The sequence below is a fragment of the Ciconia boyciana genome, chromosome 16, assembly GCF_034638445.1.
Source record: "Ciconia boyciana chromosome 16, ASM3463844v1, whole genome shotgun sequence".
NCBI lineage: Eukaryota > Metazoa > Chordata > Aves > Ciconiiformes > Ciconiidae > Ciconia > Ciconia boyciana.
This window is the reverse complement of record NC_132949.1, coordinates 7,142,496-7,160,159: the sequence shown is the minus strand read 5'-3', so window position 1 is coordinate 7,160,159 and position 17,664 is coordinate 7,142,496. Positions and strand designations below refer to the sequence as shown.

The 17,664-nt window shown below is 39.1% G+C and overlaps 2 protein-coding genes across 14 annotated transcripts in view; one reads left to right on the top strand and one right to left on the bottom strand.

Moving 5' to 3' along the window:
- LUC7L3 (LUC7 like 3 pre-mRNA splicing factor) overlaps positions 1-8,646 on the top strand; it is a 19,836-nt gene extending 11,190 nt beyond the window's left edge. Inside the window, exons 8-13 of one of the 9 annotated variants that reach the window (XM_072881470.1) lie at positions 446-729; positions 1,270-1,430; positions 6,470-6,610; positions 6,716-6,821; positions 7,238-7,303; positions 8,161-8,639. In XM_072881470.1, the coding sequence (XP_072737571.1) occupies positions 446-729; positions 1,270-1,430; positions 6,470-6,610; positions 6,716-6,821; positions 7,238-7,262 (717 nt within the window). In that variant the 3' untranslated portion in view covers positions 7,263-7,303; positions 8,161-8,639. Of the gene's footprint in view, positions 1-445; positions 730-1,269; positions 1,431-4,818; positions 4,945-6,469; positions 6,664-6,692 lie in introns of those variants that run through there. The other 8 variants (XR_012045422.1, XM_072881469.1, XM_072881471.1 and 5 more) reach the window with 8 other exon arrangements.
- Positions 4,775-17,664, bottom strand: LOC140660521 (ankyrin repeat domain-containing protein 40-like). 5 transcript variants are annotated; one of them, XM_072881480.1, is made up of 6 exons: positions 17,265-17,663; positions 16,443-16,591; positions 14,420-14,908; positions 13,703-13,878; positions 12,795-12,971; positions 4,775-4,911 (listed from the first exon to the last, which is right to left on the bottom strand). In XM_072881480.1, exons 1-5 carry the CDS (start codon positions 17,396-17,398, stop codon positions 12,828-12,830), a joined length of 1,092 nt encoding a protein of 363 aa, XP_072737581.1. In that variant the 5' UTR covers positions 17,399-17,663; the 3' UTR covers positions 4,775-4,911; positions 12,795-12,827. The 5 variants fall into 5 exon arrangements, with proteins under 5 accessions (XP_072737581.1, XP_072737582.1, XP_072737583.1 ...); XM_072881481.1 differs by lacking the exon at positions 4,775-4,911 and adding an exon at positions 5,621-5,730; XM_072881482.1 differs by lacking the exon at positions 4,775-4,911 and adding an exon at positions 10,221-10,333.

Here is a 17,664-nt window from a genome sequence, read left to right as displayed (position 1 = left end):
GAGGCTTCCTATGGTAAACAAAAGGCTGTCCAGTGGATGATTTCAAGTGGGTGAAATACTCCAAAGATGGTACATAAAAATTAAATGGAATCCCACTACACATTTAGCATTATGCTTGCACTGACATTCTTTACTGTATGTGATTACACTAGACATAAGCAAAGATGTAAATTTAGGTGGGAATTTTTTGTGGCCTTTGTAAAGAACTGTAGTGTGGCCTTTGTTCTTGTGAGAATGACAAGCAAAAAAGTTCTGCAAGACAAAGGATTTCCATTTCAGGGATTTTAGAAAGTGCTTCTATGTAGGCTGTCCTTTGTTTGGAAAAAAAAAACCCTGAAATATTTTAAAAGCTTAAGCTTCTACATCCTCAGAATGTATAAACTAAGTTATATTGAATGATGTATCTTGATTAATCTTCATTTCTTTCTGTGAACTTTTTTTTAAGGAAAAGTTACGAAAAAGAACAGAAGAACCTGACCGTGATGACAGGTTAAAAAAAGAGAAACAAGAACGAGAAGAGAGAGAGAAAGAGAGGGAACGGGAAAGAGAAGAGCGGGAAAGGAAGAGACGACGTGAGGAAGAAGAAAAGGAAAAAGAGAGGGCTCGTGATAGAGACAGACGTAAAAGGAGTCGTTCACGGAGTAGACATTCAAGCAGAACATCTGACAGAAGATGCAGCCGTTCACGAGACCACAAAAGATCAAGAAGCAGAGAAAGAAGGCGAAGCAGGTACGTGTGTGTGTGTGTAAGTATTTTCATGTAACTTTCCAAAATGTAAAAATCTTGTGGGGACATGATCTGTCAGCCTGGGTCACATCACTGATTTGTTAGCTTCACTGTTCTTATCTCTAAATGAAGACATACTTTACTGGTTCTTGGGATAAGCAAATTTTGCTGCATGTTCACTGTCTTCTCTCCAGTTCTGGAAGTCAATGACACCATTGTGGTGGAAGTGGTCTTATGAAGGAGCTTTGAGTAGACAAATGCTCCCAAAGAACAGGGTCTTGTTTTTTCCTTAAGTTGGTCTTTAATTCATAGTAGTGGATATTTTACACTGTGTGGTTGAATGTTTGAGTAAATGAAGAAGGCAACATGAAGCCAGATCTTATGTACTGAGAAGTACTTATATGCAGTATGCTAAGGCTTGTTTTAAATATTTGTTTTCTGCAAATAATGTGTTAGAAAGTGCTAGTGGTTTACTATTTTATCTTCTGAGTTAGAAAATACCAGCTAACATTTACATTTCTGAAATTTTCTCTGAATGTTAAGGAGTCGTGACCGAAGAAGAAGCAGAAGTCACGATAGATCAGAAAGGAAACATAGGTCTCGCAGTAGGGACAGGAGACGATCAAAAAGCCGGGATCGGAAATCCTACAAGCACAGAAGCAAAAGCAGAGAGAGAGAACAAGACAGGAAGTCAAAAGAAAAAGGTATGTTTGTGTGAAGACTGAGTTCGTATCAAGTTCTGAAACTAATCTTTCCCTAAAGTCTCAGAAGCTCTTAGTCTTTCAGTGAGTGACTGAAAGTTCTTAGCATCAAATCAGATCTGTTTTTTTTAAGCTGTATATGTTGCTGTTAACCAATTTGAAGTGTTTTGTTCGTTCCAGTTATTGTTAATGCACATGCGTGCATATGTACACCCCAGTGTCCACCTCTTACCTGTTACAGTAGTTGTTAAAAGCTTACCACTTTGTCCGCAAATTAAGGGTGCAAGGATTTTGATGTATTTTAAGACCTGTTTACCTTTAGAAAAACATAAGCCTGTAATCAGATTTTCGTAAGAGTGAATATCTTCTGTTCCTACTGTTAGCAGATATTTCTGTAATTACCCTTTGCTCGTACATGTTTTGTGGAAGATTGGTAGCTGGTTTTTCACCTGTACCATCTATTACTACTCTACACTATCATGTTTCTTTATTTTCCTTTAATAGTGCTTTTAAGTTTTTTGTTGTGTTTTTTTTTTTTCTAATCTATGAATGCAGTCCAAGATAAATCTTGCAGAATTTCTGTAATGCTCTATATTACAATTTCATGCCCTCTCCCCAATCTCCTGCTCTTCCCCCCATCCTTCCCCCTTGGTTTTTTTTGTTTGTTTGGGGTTTTTTTGTTGTTGTTGTGTTTTTTTTAATGAAGTGAGATTTAGGTGAGTCTCGAATGCCGTATTAGTCTTTGGAACGCTTTTATAGCAGAACATGCCATGTACAACAGCATTGATGGTCACTCACTGCTTCATCAAAGGCTGGCGTTTGGAAGCTTTACCTTTAAGTAGGATTAAAAAGAGCTATAGAGAGAATGCTACAGATTCACGTTCTGTGACAAGATACTAATTCAGTGTTACTGCTAAATTTCCCCCTTTAAAAGTCTTTTGAAACTTCTGGAGGAATGTAATACTAACTCCCGGCTTAAACTACTGGCTCTGTTGGGGTGCTGACTAATGTCCAGTCTGAAACAGCCACCCCACTTCATTATTAGAGCTGACCGTCAGTAGTGGATGAAACAATTCTCTTACGTTTCTAAGGTACTTTTGAGGTTCTCTGGAATGAAAGGCGCTATGTGCATGTTTCTGGATTGCACAGGCCTGTTTGCCCTACCCTTACTTTTCCATATTTATCCAGCAGATTAGTTCCCAAAATGTTGGTAGTGACTTTGTATATTTTTCTTGCCTGACTGACTTGGACCATTTTAATTTTTTCTGGTTTATACTATGGTGCATCTTTAGTATTGATTCTTCTCTCATTTTGCTTTGCCCTTTATAAGCAAGTGGTTCTTAGCTGCTTGCTCATTGACAGTGGAACTGATGCGTAGTGTTTAAACTCCGATTCAGTATTGTAGCCTATATCTATCTATTTGTTACTTTATTCCTACCTGATATTGTGCCTTTTTTGCCTACTTTATGAACAGATTTTTCTGGTACTTAGTCAAGAATGTCCTATTCAGTATTCTCTGTGTATCTATGCATATAAATAACTGTGTTCTTATTTATTCAAATTTGGTCTGTTTTTGAGCTTAATGGCTTTTCAGTTCTTTCCTTAATCCTTCCATAAATAGAAGAGCTAGTGAACTTTCTTCAGCATCTCAACATTTTTAGTTTTAACTTGAGTGATTTCCTTGCTGGCCGTTTTATTTGCTGCTTGCTACTTTCTTCCTCCAGAAATGAGAACAGTGAGGTGATGCTATGAGCTGTGATGAAAATTCCACCTGGGAAAATCAATTACTTTTTTTGGCTATGTAATCATAACATTTGTAGAAACACAAATAGACCATAGAGCAGGAGTGTAATGCTGAAGACGTTTGTATTCCCTTTGTTAGGAAAATCTTTAATAAAAGAGAGGAAAAAAGGAAAAAAAACAAACCAGTAGTATTTAACAAGCAAGCCTTGAATTTCTATGATGAAGCTGTAAACACCATTACATCCTCATGTTTGCAATATGGCATTGTAAGTTGTTAAGTAGATAGCTTTAGAGGTTCATATATCTGAAGTGTGTGGCTGGCTACCTGCTCTGCTGTTTGCACAAAAAGAAGTAACGTAGAAGTTAAGACTTAACTTACTACATTTACTGTTCCATTGGGAATATTGGCTTCAGAACCTAATTGTCTTTATATCCACCATTGATCTGCAATTATAGTAAGCAGCAAAAGCCTGGCTGTAACTACTCATGGTAGTGCCTTTCATCTTGAAATCTCAAACTGCTTTATAAACATGAATCTTAACAGGAAAAAAAGCAAGGCACAGTTGCCCAAGACTTTTGCCTACTGTTACACATTAAATTAGTGCCATACTTTGAAAATTCATAAGTCCTGGCTTCTTGTTCACTAAAATACTGTGGAATACAGTGACCTTTAAGATTGTAAGAAAAAAGTATATGTAAAAATGGAGATACTTAATTTCTGACTCGAGTTTCAGGAACAGTGATACATTTGCTAAAGGAGGGAGCCTGCCAGCCATAAACACTAGCTGAGCATTAGCTTAATATAAACCAGCAGAACGCAACTACTGTTCAAGTAAACTAACTTCAGAGTAGGTGGAATAAATAGTTTTGTGGGTTTTTTTAAGAAAAGGAAAACATCTGTTCTGCAAGTACCCTCATTTTATGAGGGGTTAATACTGGAACATGCCTCCAGAGCACTCTAACTTGGCTCTTTAGCTTCCTTAATCTGGATTCATGTACTTATATAAAAATAATTAATTTGTGATTGTGTTTTCATGTTAGTGATTAAACCTCAGCAAATACTGTCAGACCACCCAAACCCTCAGTAATAGTGGATATTATTTTTGATGGATTTTTGCATTCTCTGAACAGTAAAACCATTCACATTATCTTGGTGAGCGTTCTCACAAAATGTATCTCAGTTGCCCACATGAACTCAATCACAAAAGTGTGCATGTGTTGAATCAGGAAGCAAAGTCAGTATTATGTGATTATACCTAATAGATCACAGCTGAAATAATATACACAGTTTCAACAGCAAACTAATTGTATGTGCTTTTAAAGAAAGAAATCTTACTGATTGAAAATTCAGTGGAGGAACTTAACTGCTTGCAGATACTCCAGGAGTTGAAAGAAGTTCAGTTATTGGACTATTTGTTGAATACACTTTCTCAGTTCTGCTTGGCAAACTGGAGGTTTGCTATGGTAAAACTATTTTATTATTAAAGCTTTTAGAAGAGTTTCATCTTTCATACCACAGTTCAATAGTAGTTTTTTAACTTTAAACAAAATTATCCTTCCTGACCAAATTCAAGAAACAAACAAGACAGAACAAAACCCTGCACACTGCACATCCATAGGGCTATTAAGATCTACCATATCTACATAGGACAGAAGATAAGATTATTGGACTGACTACTAGTCCTCTGCGGGGAAACAAGACTACTATTCCTCAGTGGATCTACGTGTGCATCGGAGATACCTATAAGACACAAAAAGAAGACTTTTTAACAAGGTTAGTTAGAGTGCAATCTACCTGCGGAGTTGCAAAACAGAGGGCAGACAGATACAAAATTATTAGTTCTTCAATTAGCTTTTTGACATCGCTGTGTGCTTTCTCCAAGCACCGTGTACGGGATGTGCTGCTTCAGATGAAACCTCAGTAGTAGTGTTCATTAGGCAGTTGCCCTCATTTCTGTGTGGGGGCTTTACCCCTCCCTTTGGTGGTCTGTTTTAAAACAAAGAAGTTGGGATGTTGCTTCTCTTTTAAAGCTTAATTTCTACTTTGTCTTCTGGAATATAAAAGTGTGTTATGCCAGTCTAGGTGATAACATTATTTAAAATAGCTTTTTCAGAGTGTTCGATCTGTGTGCTCCTGTGTTGGGGATATAGATATATATTTATATTATTTATTTTAATTGCCCGGATAGCAGGGAATAATCAGAAAAAAGAGCATGAATGTTGTTCTGTATGATGACATCTGAGAGGTTGGTTTTTCAGATTATTTTTTTTTCTCTCCAAAGTGTCTTTACTGATCAACGGTTGAATATTATGGTGTGAAATAATACAGAAATAATTTATATTTTTATTCAATTTGCAAATACTGACTTTATGGATGAGGCACGCAGCTCTAATACTGGATGTTTTTCTTCCCGTGGAAAAATTTTTATTTCTGGCTTCCTTCCTTCTTTGAAGATTATTGAGGAAAAGATGAGTTTTTCAGCACTGTAGCAAACTCTGCAGTCAGCTTTCCAATTCGTGATGGAATTGTGGGGTCCTTCCCATCTTGCTGTTCCTTTGCCTTTGGAAAACAGTGCTTTTTATGTATCTTCTAAAGTGTCTCCCCAAGCCTTTTTGAATGGATTATAAATGACTGCTGTTTTTATAAAACTAAGAATTAATAATGCTGACAAGCATGCAGCTGCTGTGATATACTGTGCAGTAAAGTTAATTTTGATTGTCACTGTGATCCCCACTTTCAAAGCTAGCGATGCCTAGTATTGTTTGTTTCCCCGAGTATTCGATTGGTTGGGGGTGCCAGTTTTTTTAATTGGCAAGTATTGGTTTATTTGATAATGCACTGATGCATTGTCCTGTCACTCTTTTCTTATTCTTTTCAAGAACCGTATTTAATGAGAATTGTAAACCAAAGAAGGCCATACACATCATAAATTAAAACTTGGGGACAAAGAGAGTCCCACGATAAGTAAGGAAGCCATGCATCATAATTACATATTTGCCTACCTTCTTGACTGCCTCTTTACCCCCAATTTGTGTGTTTCAACAGACAGTCGAGTAGCTGCCTCTGTTAGGAGGTCTGTCCTTTCTCCTCTTTCCCCACCCTGTACTGTCCCCTTTGACCTTTTTTTGTACCCTCTCCATTCCAGCATGGTAGTCTGAAGCCTATTTCTGTAACTTTTTGAGTATTACTGTTACTGCTATAGAAAGTAATAGTCCCATTTTGTATTGAATATATATCTCACATGTGCAATGTTTGTTTTTACTTTGAAATCCATGGTCAATGTCTTCTTTCATGGCAGAAAAGAGGGGATCTGATGATAAAAAAAGTAGTATGAAGTCCAGTAGTCGAGAAAAACAGAGTGAAGACACAAATACAGACTCGAAGGAGATTGATACTAAGAATGAGGTCAATGGGACCAGTGAAGACATTAAATCTGAAGGTGACACTCAGTCCAATTAAAACTGATCTGATATGACCTCAGATCAGGCAGAGGTAAGTGCATTATTTCAAACTTTGATTAGGGCTTTTTGTTACTGTTTAACAGTGCAGCGTAAGTATGCACAGATGAAGATGGAACTAAGCCAAGTAAGAAGACATACTAAAGCACCTTCTGAAGGAAAAGACAGTGTAGTCCTGCAAAACATTTTGAGGTACATTGTTTTGTCTCAGCTATTTTGTAGCAGACTCGTGCCCCCATTAGTGTGCCTCTTTGGGACATATTTGTAATATAGCCACCATAGAAAAATTAATTATCCTTTTTTATTTTTAGGGATTTTGTTATCGTTTTTTAAAAAAAAAGTTGAACTGTTTTTGTATTTAAGTCCATATTGTGTTGGTACATCAGCAGAAACTTTTGCTTTAATACTTAATATTTGAGGCACATGTTGGACTACTTTGTTTTCATATAAACTGCTAGTATTTCTTTGTCAAGGATGTTTCTAGTTTTTTTGCTTTATTGCCTTGCATTCTAATGCAGTTTGTTCTGTAACTCGAGAGCCAGTAGCATTGGATTGATGGAAGTGTAGGGTTTATGAATTATTGCAGCTGACTACCATACCTCACACAGCGTTGGTGTTGTGAGCGGCCCATGAAAAGCCAAATTAAAAATCAAGGATTCAGTCAAACTAAGCAGGTACTCATGCCAGGTACTCCTTTCTCTACCCACATCCATGTTTGAATGCTGTTGCCTGTAATCTTTAAGCTTACTGTTGTGTTTTTGATTTTCAAGATAGTGAAAAGGACTTTTTGTGTATTGTGTGAATACTGTAAATCTGATGTTAACAGAATGGAATTTTCTTTCAACTGTATGTAGGGATGCAGTGCTGCCCAGAATTAGATATCTTTAAAGAGTTTAAAATGCAATAAACACTACATAATAATCGCCTTGTTACTTTCAATGCAATTCAAGTCTTTAAGAGGTATGTGTTTAATATTTCCTACTGTGTAGGAGAATTTGCAGTCAGCCATAGTACAGAGAAGTGGAATGGCTGATAACAGACTTCTAAGGCAAATGTAAATACAAAGACAGATGCCACCAAATGATTACAATGTTCATGGCAAGAATGTATGCTGAAAAACTGTTTGTTGGAAATGAAACAGCTAAACAATAGGAAATACAAATACTGTATTAAAAGGAAAACTTGAAGTTTTTTCCCCACTCTTGACATAGCTTTCTTACTCTTACAGAAGGTCTTTAGTTGTATTCCTGAAATAAGGAACTAACAATGGAGAGTACAGCTGATAAATGAGCTTCTTGCAACATAAATTGTTATTGTAGTTCCGTTATTTATGCTAGGAACTCTTAAACACTTAATGTTGATTATTAAACCATTAATGCTACATTATTGCTTCTAAAGCCAGTCATGTTCAATGTTGACGTTTTTGTAGAGTTAAGATGACAGCTAACAACTGGGCCAATGTATAGGAATGGCAAACTAAATGCTCTTAATGCTGTCTAATTGTCTGTTTTCCCAAAATTTTGCATTATAGGACTACTACATGAAGAGTCTGCGAAGACAGCGGAAGACAGCTTAAACTGAAGATCTGCTTTAAAATGAGGTGAAAGAAAGCTGTAGTGGCCTAGAAAAATATAAAGTTGAGTTAGAAATTTTTTTTTTTATAAAATTTAATTCAGGACTGGTGTTTCCTCCCAGAGTTCAGAAAGATGTGTTGATAATAGCACATATGCTACTGAGAATATAAGTCCTGTATCCTTTTTTTTCTTTAAGACTTTTTAAGATAAGAAACCAACATAACCTGAACACATGGCTTGCTCAGTGTTTAATTGCAAGTTTTCATTCTTGGACTTTAAACACAAGAATAAATGTTTAGTATTTGTGTGAATCGAACTAAAATGAATCCCATTTTTACAACCAAGCTATTCCTAGCTTCTTGATATACGAGAAATGGAAATAAAGTATCTTTGAATTTCTGTTACAAATTTGATTGTCTCTGTCATTGAACATTTAATATTAAGTAAGTTTCTTTCCTAATAAATCTACTTATGTCTTCAAGCTTAGTCCATTAATTTGGATGCTTAGTTATTCTGTGGTGTTTGTGGGTTTGGTTTTTTTTGGTGCCATCAGTTAGTGTTTCATTTCAAGCTTACTTTTTCAGCAGTTAGATGGCTGTTGGATTGTGTGTCCCCTAAAAAGTGCAGCTTATGCTGCAGTTGGTTAAGAAATCACAGAAATCTCGCAATAAAAATGTAGGCCTTAAGCCTTTATAAAGCAGTTAGACTTTTACAGTGTTATCATAAAGATACCACTGCTGAGGTTGGCCATCAAGACTGCCTTTACATTTGTATTGTAGTATCAGTTCAGAATATTAATTAACAACTGTATGCAGTTGGTAAGCATGCACAGTCTGCATGTTACAACAGATATGAGGGAAAAGAGACATCCCTTATGCCTTCTTATGAAGCTGTAGCGCAAGCAAGCGTAGCTCTTGTTGGAAGAGAACTGCAGTGTGTACTAGTCAGCAGTAGAGACAGTAAACTGTACTTTAGTGCTGTGTCTGTAAGGCATTGAATTTACATTTTTTAAAAAAGTGTTATCCTTCATATTAGTATTCAGGACTTGACCATACATGTAACTGAAGTCATACATGGACAAAGCGCTATTGTAACTTGCTGATTCTAATTTTGGTGTGCCTTGTATCATCTGTTAGTGGACGTGCACTCGTAAAAGGACCTGCATGTTGGTCCCTCTGGTGAAATGAGTGCTGTTTTTTTGATAAGGAGATGCAGCCAGCCATGCTCCCTTTTTGACTTTTATCGTTCTAAAGCAGACACCCGTATGGGGGTGCAGAGGATTGAGACTGGGTGGTGGGGTTTTTTTGAAAAACTTAACAAGAAAAACTAGTTTAAGTGGGAGCAAGTAAAATTAGCACTAAGTTCTAATTATGGACATTGCATGAACACCTACTCCTGTTGAAACTTGTGTAAGAGATATGATTCAGCTACTGCCTGAATGCGTTAACTTCTTTTCAGTGGCTAAAATGTTTGTCTTGCACCTTCCATTGCACATATTTGTTACAGGACTAGCATTTTCCCTTCCTTACTTTGCACAGGTATAAATGATAAAATGAGGTAACTTCTAGTAAATTGGACTGGCATTCAGATTCTGACATGTTTGATAGTGGAGTCTCTCTCTAGTGTATTGAAGATGAAGGAAAAATTCTGTCCATAGGAAACATGGTGCCTTTCTAGTAACTACCTTCAGACTTGACTGTAACTAGCATCTCCACAACAGATTCACCTGTGTGAAAAGTGTCATCTTCAGAGCTCGAGCCCAGGATAAATATTGTCTCTGATTTTCTAGGAATGCTATGCAAAAAGCAAGTAGCTTATTTAAGCACCTCCTACATGCTTTCTCCATACTGTTTTTGGCAGCCTGACAGTCTTTTATTAGGTGTTAAAAACGTACTGGCCCATCATTTTTCAAAGTTGTGTTAGAATTTTAAGAGCGTCCTGTCCCCTCTAGAGTGCCATGTATCATCCCCCACTCCCTGAAAAAGGAAGAGATGTAGGTACTTGAAACAACTGATACTTTAATGTAAGTGAAGAGTAGCATGTCAGTTCAATACAAGTTTGTAGTGCAAACAAAAGTTGTCCTTGGAAGAACGGTAAGTTTTGTAAACTTAGTTTCAGTTGTCATACGAACTGTTTATTGTTCAAAGGAAAAAAAAAAAACCCAACAAAAAACAGTTAACATAACTAGTGTGCCTTAGAGTTTATCAAACTGCATAAAACATACAAAAATATTTCTCTGAATGCATAGACTTACTGTTATTATTACAGTCAGATCATGATTAAACTTTTAGTCTTATCACATTAACAGTTACTCTTTGTGGAAACTAGAGCAAATAAAGCTTTTTTAAACCAGCTGTTCCTATAGCTGAATGTTCAGTAATTAGTGGAGGCAGTCTTTATGCTGATTTCCTAAAGGAAGGAACTGAAAAGAAATTAGATGCTCTTAATTTTCAGCCATTTAACTCCTACTGTTTTTCAAACAGTTATTGCACATAATCTGAACTAGCCTCCAAGCTATGCTGAAAACATAAATATACAATTGTTAAAAATTCTTTTCCTGTCCTACAAGAAAAAAAAAGCGGGAGCCATAGTTAGGAGATTTTACTTCATACTGTGTCACAGTCTTGAGCTTACCAGGAGTTGAATCAGACTTTAAAGTAGCCCAGCTCCTGGAGAGAGAAGGGCCAGTGTTGAGAATGGGGCGTTAGAGTTGAAATGATAAGATGGATATAGAGCAAGGGGGAAAGGATAGTAATTATTTTGAATGCACTAAGCAAGAATTTTAAGCCTAGAGTAACTTGGTAAAATCCTGAAACCAGAGTCAAGCATCTCTTCTGCTGGCAGAAGGGGTTTCTCTATTCTTCTGACATGCATGCTTTTACTAACCTTGCTTGGAGGAGCCACTTGAAGGATAAAGCAGCTGTGCTGCAGGAAGCTAAGACAGGGTGGCAGCCATGCTGCTCCTACCAAAACACGTTGATTGTACTATTTATGGTCTGAATATCAACATTACAATCCAGATCAACAACAACAAACACTGCATCAGCTGTGCATAAACTCTGCTCTAATGCAGCTTAAATAAAGGAGAGATGGAAGGAAAATCAATACTACGGGGGGGGGGGGGGGGAGCAGCTCATGTCCAGAAAAAACAACTCCCTCACCCTTCCACCCACCAGTACCCCATTAAGGTTTTTGGTGCAAAGGTGATCATTGTAGTTTTTGTTACTAAGTAAAACAAAAAGCCTCCTAAGGTGTAACTTTGCAGACTACCACATTAACAGGAAGCTTCAGGCTGTTAATACTCCAGCAATGCTGCGACTTAAAATACTTTGTTCAGACTGAAAGGGAGTGACTTCAAGGTGTGTTTTAATGACGACTTTTGCCATTCATAAAACCCCCGATGGATGTTTTCATTACTGACTTGCTTAAATGCAAGTTAAGTAGTCTGTAGCTTAACCAGAGTCTGCTTTTTTTTCCCCAAAAAATTCAGTTGAAAGCACCTGGAGGCATTCAGCCCTTTTGGTACTTATCTGGCTAAAACTTTGGACACTACGTAAAAGTGATAGTAGACTGTGCAACATGTAAAGTTACAGGTTATTTATTTGTTAATAGTGTATGTTTTCAGTTTAGTATGGCTAATCAAGAGCATGGTATGCTCCTTACAGTTGTGATACCTCAAGAGTATACTGTTGTGCTTCTGCTCCTCACACAGCAGAAACTAACCACACACCCTGTAACTGGTCTGTGAGGGTGGGCCATAAAGAATATCTGACTTAACAGTTCTGGTGTGAGTAATGCATAGTCTCCTCACATTGTTGGGAAAATAAATAAATAAAACCATGGACACAGGTCTGTGATCCCCTCCCAAGCTCCTGAAACATAAGGGCTTTCTTTTGAAGGGGCACTTTAACATGTTCTGTGACTTAAATGCTCCTTAATTAAGAGAGGCTTCCTTTTTTTTTTTTTTTTTGTGTGGAGGGATGCCATCACTTAAGTAACAATATTCTTATATAGGAAAGCAACAAACATTTAAATGTGGACACTCCACTTTTTTCAGCCCATTGAAAATTTTTCTCCTGTCACTTCAGAGCATTAAATGTTTCTGTCCCCAGCATGCAAGACAATGCATCTTGGTAACTCTTCGTGAAGGGGCAAGAAATTAAGGACTTTTACATTTTGAGAGAGCAACTGTTCATTGTATGCTGAATACCCTCTGACATTTAACTTAATCGGGAAGTTTAAAAAATATATATATATACACACACAATTTCCTGAATCTCTTTTCCATGACTCTTATTTGGTCAAAGAGTGGGAGTACTCAACATACTTTTCATATCAATAATTAAGTCTTTCCTGCCCTCTGTTGCCAAATACAACCAATAGGCTTCACTGAAATACATTGGAAGCATGTGATTTTAGTAGACAAATGAGGTATCCCTTATCTGAATACAGTATCAAGTAAAAAAATAAAAGCAAAGGGGATATTAAATATAAAAGATAAACTATTGGTTAAAATAGTAACCCTAACAATAACTTAAGGTTTTACACACGCTTAATTCACTGCCTTCAAAAGGCAGCAGCATAGAATTACCAGATTTTCACACTCTAGATGCATCTAGAAGAGTCAGTAAGTCAGCTTTGATGCTCTACTGTTGTAGCATGGTCTCTCCGTCAAAGTTGATGCAGCATTTCTGAAAGGAGAGCTGTCACTTTTCACAAGAACTAACTCCAGCTCTTGGAAGTCCTGAAGTCTGGCAACATCCTTGTCCTTTTGAAGAACAGACAGAACTACGCATTACTTCTAAACATACCTGGTCTTACTTTGTAAATATTTATTATAATAATAGCTAAAGGAAGTAAAAACTAAGATTCCAGGGAGGTGACACCCAACGATAGGAATAAATAATGAAAAAAAAAAAAAGTCCTACCAGTATACACTCTTTCTTTCAAAGCATGTTTGGGGTTTTTTCTCTCCTTGAACCTCATCATGGTTTGACTGTGTTTGTGCATGTCACTTAACTGAGAGCTGTGACCAAATGCATTTCATTTACAGACCTCCAGAATAGGTATTTTTGGAACAGAAGAGCATGTGCGTTTGTTAATGGCATATCTTTAAATTATTCACATGCCAATTTGTGGGGTTTTTTCGCCTTACTATTTGTTCTTTTTAGGCAAGCAAACAATGAAGTAGTACATGGCAATTATGTTAAAAGCGCACTAATGGACTGTTTCTGATACATTTAAAAAAAAAGTCAAGCTCTAATAGTTTCATGCGCTTCAGGAGCTGAAACGCTCTGCCTATTTTGACAAGAGTATTTTTAAGTAAGTTGTGATGAAGTTTTAAGAAAAGTCCAATATCCTTTTGAATTTGTGAACTTAAGTCATTTTTTAACACAAGGCCACCCATGTTTTGCCTGTCTTTTACAGAAATACCTTCTCTGATGTAAACTGACCTTCACAAAGTGCGAAGTCAAATTAATCTCAAATTTCAATTCTTACCTTTCTTACTAGTGTATTAGGTAATTTTCTGATCTTCTCTACTTGTTCTGGGTTAACACCCAATTCACAGCAACTCACTCTAAGCAGATCTTGATAGGTCAGTTCTTGTCTGTCCAGTTCAATTTCAATGAAGTCATTGTCTCTGAGGTTCTGGACTCTCACCTTAAGCACAAGCTCTGATTGAAAAAAAGATTAAAAGGTTAATTCCTCAAAAAACCCCAACCAAACAACACAAACCTAACACTAAAGTATTTACCGTTATCTTTTGAATTCAGGTTTTATAATACAATACCTATTATCTCACTGAGAAATACTGTGCAGTTAATGGCAGCTTCCATTTGAATGGCAAGAAATACCCAAGGGAACCATGTTTACAATGTTAAAAATCTGGTCCATCCAGTCACAAAGTGAAGTTGTTACCAAACTACCAGAAATACATTTGATACTATATAATATATTGCAAAATTTGAATTTTTATGTTGCTTGGACTGATCTTTCCATTGGCTTGCAAAGTATTACCATGTTTAAAATACAGTATGACAGTTACTTAGCAGAGCAGAAAAAAAGTTCTGGGTACTTTCGGCCAAAGAATTGAACATCTCTGCCTCTATTCCACATGAGTCTGAAAGCAGAATGATTCTTTAACTTCATCTTTCAGCCAGTAACAAAAACATGGAACAGAATACAGTAGGAGGATGGGAAATCACACTTCATTACCTTGCATGTTATATGGGAAAGTTCCAGTGAAGAAAAAGGGCTGAAATGTTGGTGCGGGACCAGTCGGTGAACTGTCGGTTTGCAGAGGTACAGCCTGTTTGGATGCTACTGGAGAGAACAGACCTCTGCTGTGAGGCGAGGACGGCTGGCAGACAGGGCCGTTCTGCACTTCAGGCTGGATGCATTTTGGTGCTGCGATAGTTGCTGACGGGGCGGGCAGCTGTTCTGCAGCGCCTAGTGCGGGAAAATCATCTTCGCTGTTGCACGATGTGGGTGTGCATATGCTTTCAACCTGAGTTGCCGATGAACAAGGACTAGTTTCACACTGGGAAGCAGAAGAGATGGAAGCACTTTCATTCTGGGATTCTGCCAAGCTGTCTGGAATGCTTTCTTCAGTGTAAACGTACGGGAATGGTGGGTTGGCCAAGTAGTTTGCAACAATTGGCAAACTTAAATCCTTCACTCCTTGACATTCCGTTTCTTCCTCTACTAATGAAGTTCAAAAATGGGGGGTAGGGGATGGAGAGAGAAAAAAACCCACCATGTTATTGGATAGATCTTTCTCATTTTGAATATAGTTAATTTTCCTGTTGTGTCTTAAAACTACATCACATTTGGAGGTAATCAAAGGATGATACTAATGTATCATAAGCACGTATCACCTGGAAGGCAAGTAGCTGTAAAATGAAAGCATAATCTACAAATTTCTACAATGTATTGTGTTTTTGGGGAAAAAAATAACCATTGAAAGATCCGTCATTTCTAGCAGTGTTATTCCAGCATTTTCAAAGGACTACTGACCAGTAGTCCTTCACTAATTCTCATTTTGCAATGCTTTTAATAACACTGCTGTAAATAGTTTATTATGACCCATGCCAACAAATTAAACCAAGCATTTCTTTGGGTACATGAATATTTGATATAATACTGAAGCCAACTCTTCTCTTGCTTAAAAGTACTGCAGCAAATTACATTCTTGCCTGACTGAGGATTACTGGACATTAATATTAATATCAAAGCAGTTCAGAAAGATCTGCTCAATAGCACTACACTCCCAGAATAAAAACCATTTAGGAGAATGTAAGTGATGTGTGTTTATTCCCCAGGAAACACGTGAAAGCTTAACAGACAGAAAAATAAGGCAACCATGAACAGTTCATTCACACACACTTGACAGTTTAGATGTTAAAAACAGAACAGAAGTCATTTGCCATGAACTAAGTCCAAGAGATGACCACCTTGCCCAAAAAAACCCCAAAAATGCTCATGCAAAGAACATGCCATTTCTTCAGTTGAGACTGTTGTAACCTAAATCATGTAGTCATGATTTAGCTGCAACTTCATTTAAGATAACTCTGCACTGTTGATGTAAGAGCATATCATTGCAGAGAGCAATTTAAGTGCAATTAGCAGAAGACAGAACATCAACATTTCCAAAGGTGAAGCACTTAAAAATTTTAATCTGGAGCACAGTACCTAGATGCTGATGGAAATAGGCACTGGCAGCGTTCAGGAGTGTCACGTACATCTAACTAGGTTTGCTGTGCATTCAACAAGTGGCAGCTGACAGAATTATGGGGCAAAAATTAATCATATTGCAAGTCACAGTATAACAAAATGCTCAGAAGCCATAACTTCTGAAATGCTGCAGTTATTTTGAGCAGATTTGTAACATTTCTTATGGTCAGACAACAGTCAAATTGTACAATTGTGAACGTCTCCATTTGCAGCCTGCCTGCTAGCTTCTGCTTAATGAGAGCAAATAGGACTGCAGCAGCACATTTCCCAAAGTACAGAGCTCTTCAATCTCTTGATGACACAGGTCAGAATAAAAGGCCTTCTTACCTAAAATCTCCAAGTCTATTTGCTTGAGTATGAATTACAGTTATAAATCGGAGCTATCTAATGAGATACAGTAGTCCTAGCCGGAGTTTTGCCAATTTACTGCCTCAGGTAAAAGCACTAAAAATGCTTTAGTCTTTAGACCAAGAATTGTAGATGACTTTTAAAATGGGAACAGTACCTCCCAAAATCTTCCTGATGTCTGCTTTTGAAGTTAACTGTGCAGCCAGCTCTCCGTTAGCGGTCAGGATCTGCTTGTCGGCACCAGCATCCAGCAGGCAGGAGACCACTTGAGCATGGTTCCGCTTACAGGCCCAGTGCAAACAGGTCCTGCGGGGAAGGCAGCAGAGGGGTTGTGCCGTCAGCCTCAGATCTATTGCCCGGCTCCTCCTCACATGCGCGTCCTAACTCGCCTGAGTTGCATGAAGAGTGACAACAACTGGGAATACAGTTTCCTTCATTGCATCACTTTTTTAAAGTTATTATTCTATTGTAAGTTCTGTGGGAGAAGACCCTCCTTTACCTTGATACAGTGTAAACAGCGATTCTCCACCGCTGTCCTAAAGAACCGTGTTGGTGGACATGAACAACTTTAGAAGAGGTCCTCTAGCAAACAGAACACGTAGTGACAAGTGGAAGGAGGATGGCCTCTTTTTATGATGATCCTCTTTAGCAGTAAATCGCAAAGCTCCTGAGATTAGCACTTCCTTTTTTGTAAATAGGAAAACTAAGAAGAGCCTGCGTCCTCAAAGCAGCTCTCCCCTACGTCTGACGAGGGGTGCCCAGCCTCATGCGGGGAGCCCCGGGTCCCATACGCGTCTGGCCAAACACCCCGCGCAAGGCAGGGGCGGCGTCCGCCCCTCCAGCGGGGAGCCGGGCCCGGCAGCAACCCCGAGCCCAGGGCCTGCCCCCCGGCACTGCCGGCCCGACCCACCCGGCAGGAGGCCACGCACCGCCCGCAGCGCGCTGGGGCCCCGGCCCGGCCGCCCCCGGCGCCCCTCACCAGCCGTTGATCTCGTTGCGGGAGTCGATGTCCGCCCCCGCGCCCAGCAGCCGCCGCACCTCCTCCACGTCCCCCAGCGCCGCCGCCTCCCGCAGCCGCTCCTCCAGCTCCCGCGCCTCCGCGGCGCCGCTCATCGCCGATGCCGGGGCGCGGGGCCGGCGGACGCCAGGCAGGGTCGGCCCGGCTGCGGCCGCCGCTGCAGCCCCACCCCGCCGCGGCGGGGCCGCGGGAGCCCGTCACGAGGCGGCGAGGGGACGGCGGGCAGGGCGGCCTCCTCAGCGCCGCGCCGCCGGGCCCTCTCCGCCGCGCCGCCCGCCGCCCCGGCCCTTGGCTCCGGCGGGCGCCCTCACGGCCGCCGCCATCTTGTGCCCGGGGCCGGGGCGGGGTGCGGGCCGCGCAG

Bases quoted from the DNA above. Each gene is read 5' to 3' on its own strand.
- LOC140660521 (XM_072881480.1), bottom strand. From the start codon at position 17,398: ATGAGCGGCGCCGCGGAGGCGCGGGAGCTGGAGGAGCGGCTGCGGGAG. The intron at 16,592-17,264 runs GTGAGGGGCGCC...CCTTCCCCGCAG, and splicing joins CGCAACGAGATCAACGGCTG to GACCTGTTTGCACTGGGCCT. The intron at 13,879-14,419 runs GTAATGAAGTGT...TTTTTCAATCAG, and splicing joins TTTCCCATATAACATGCAAG to AGCTTGTGCTTAAGGTGAGA.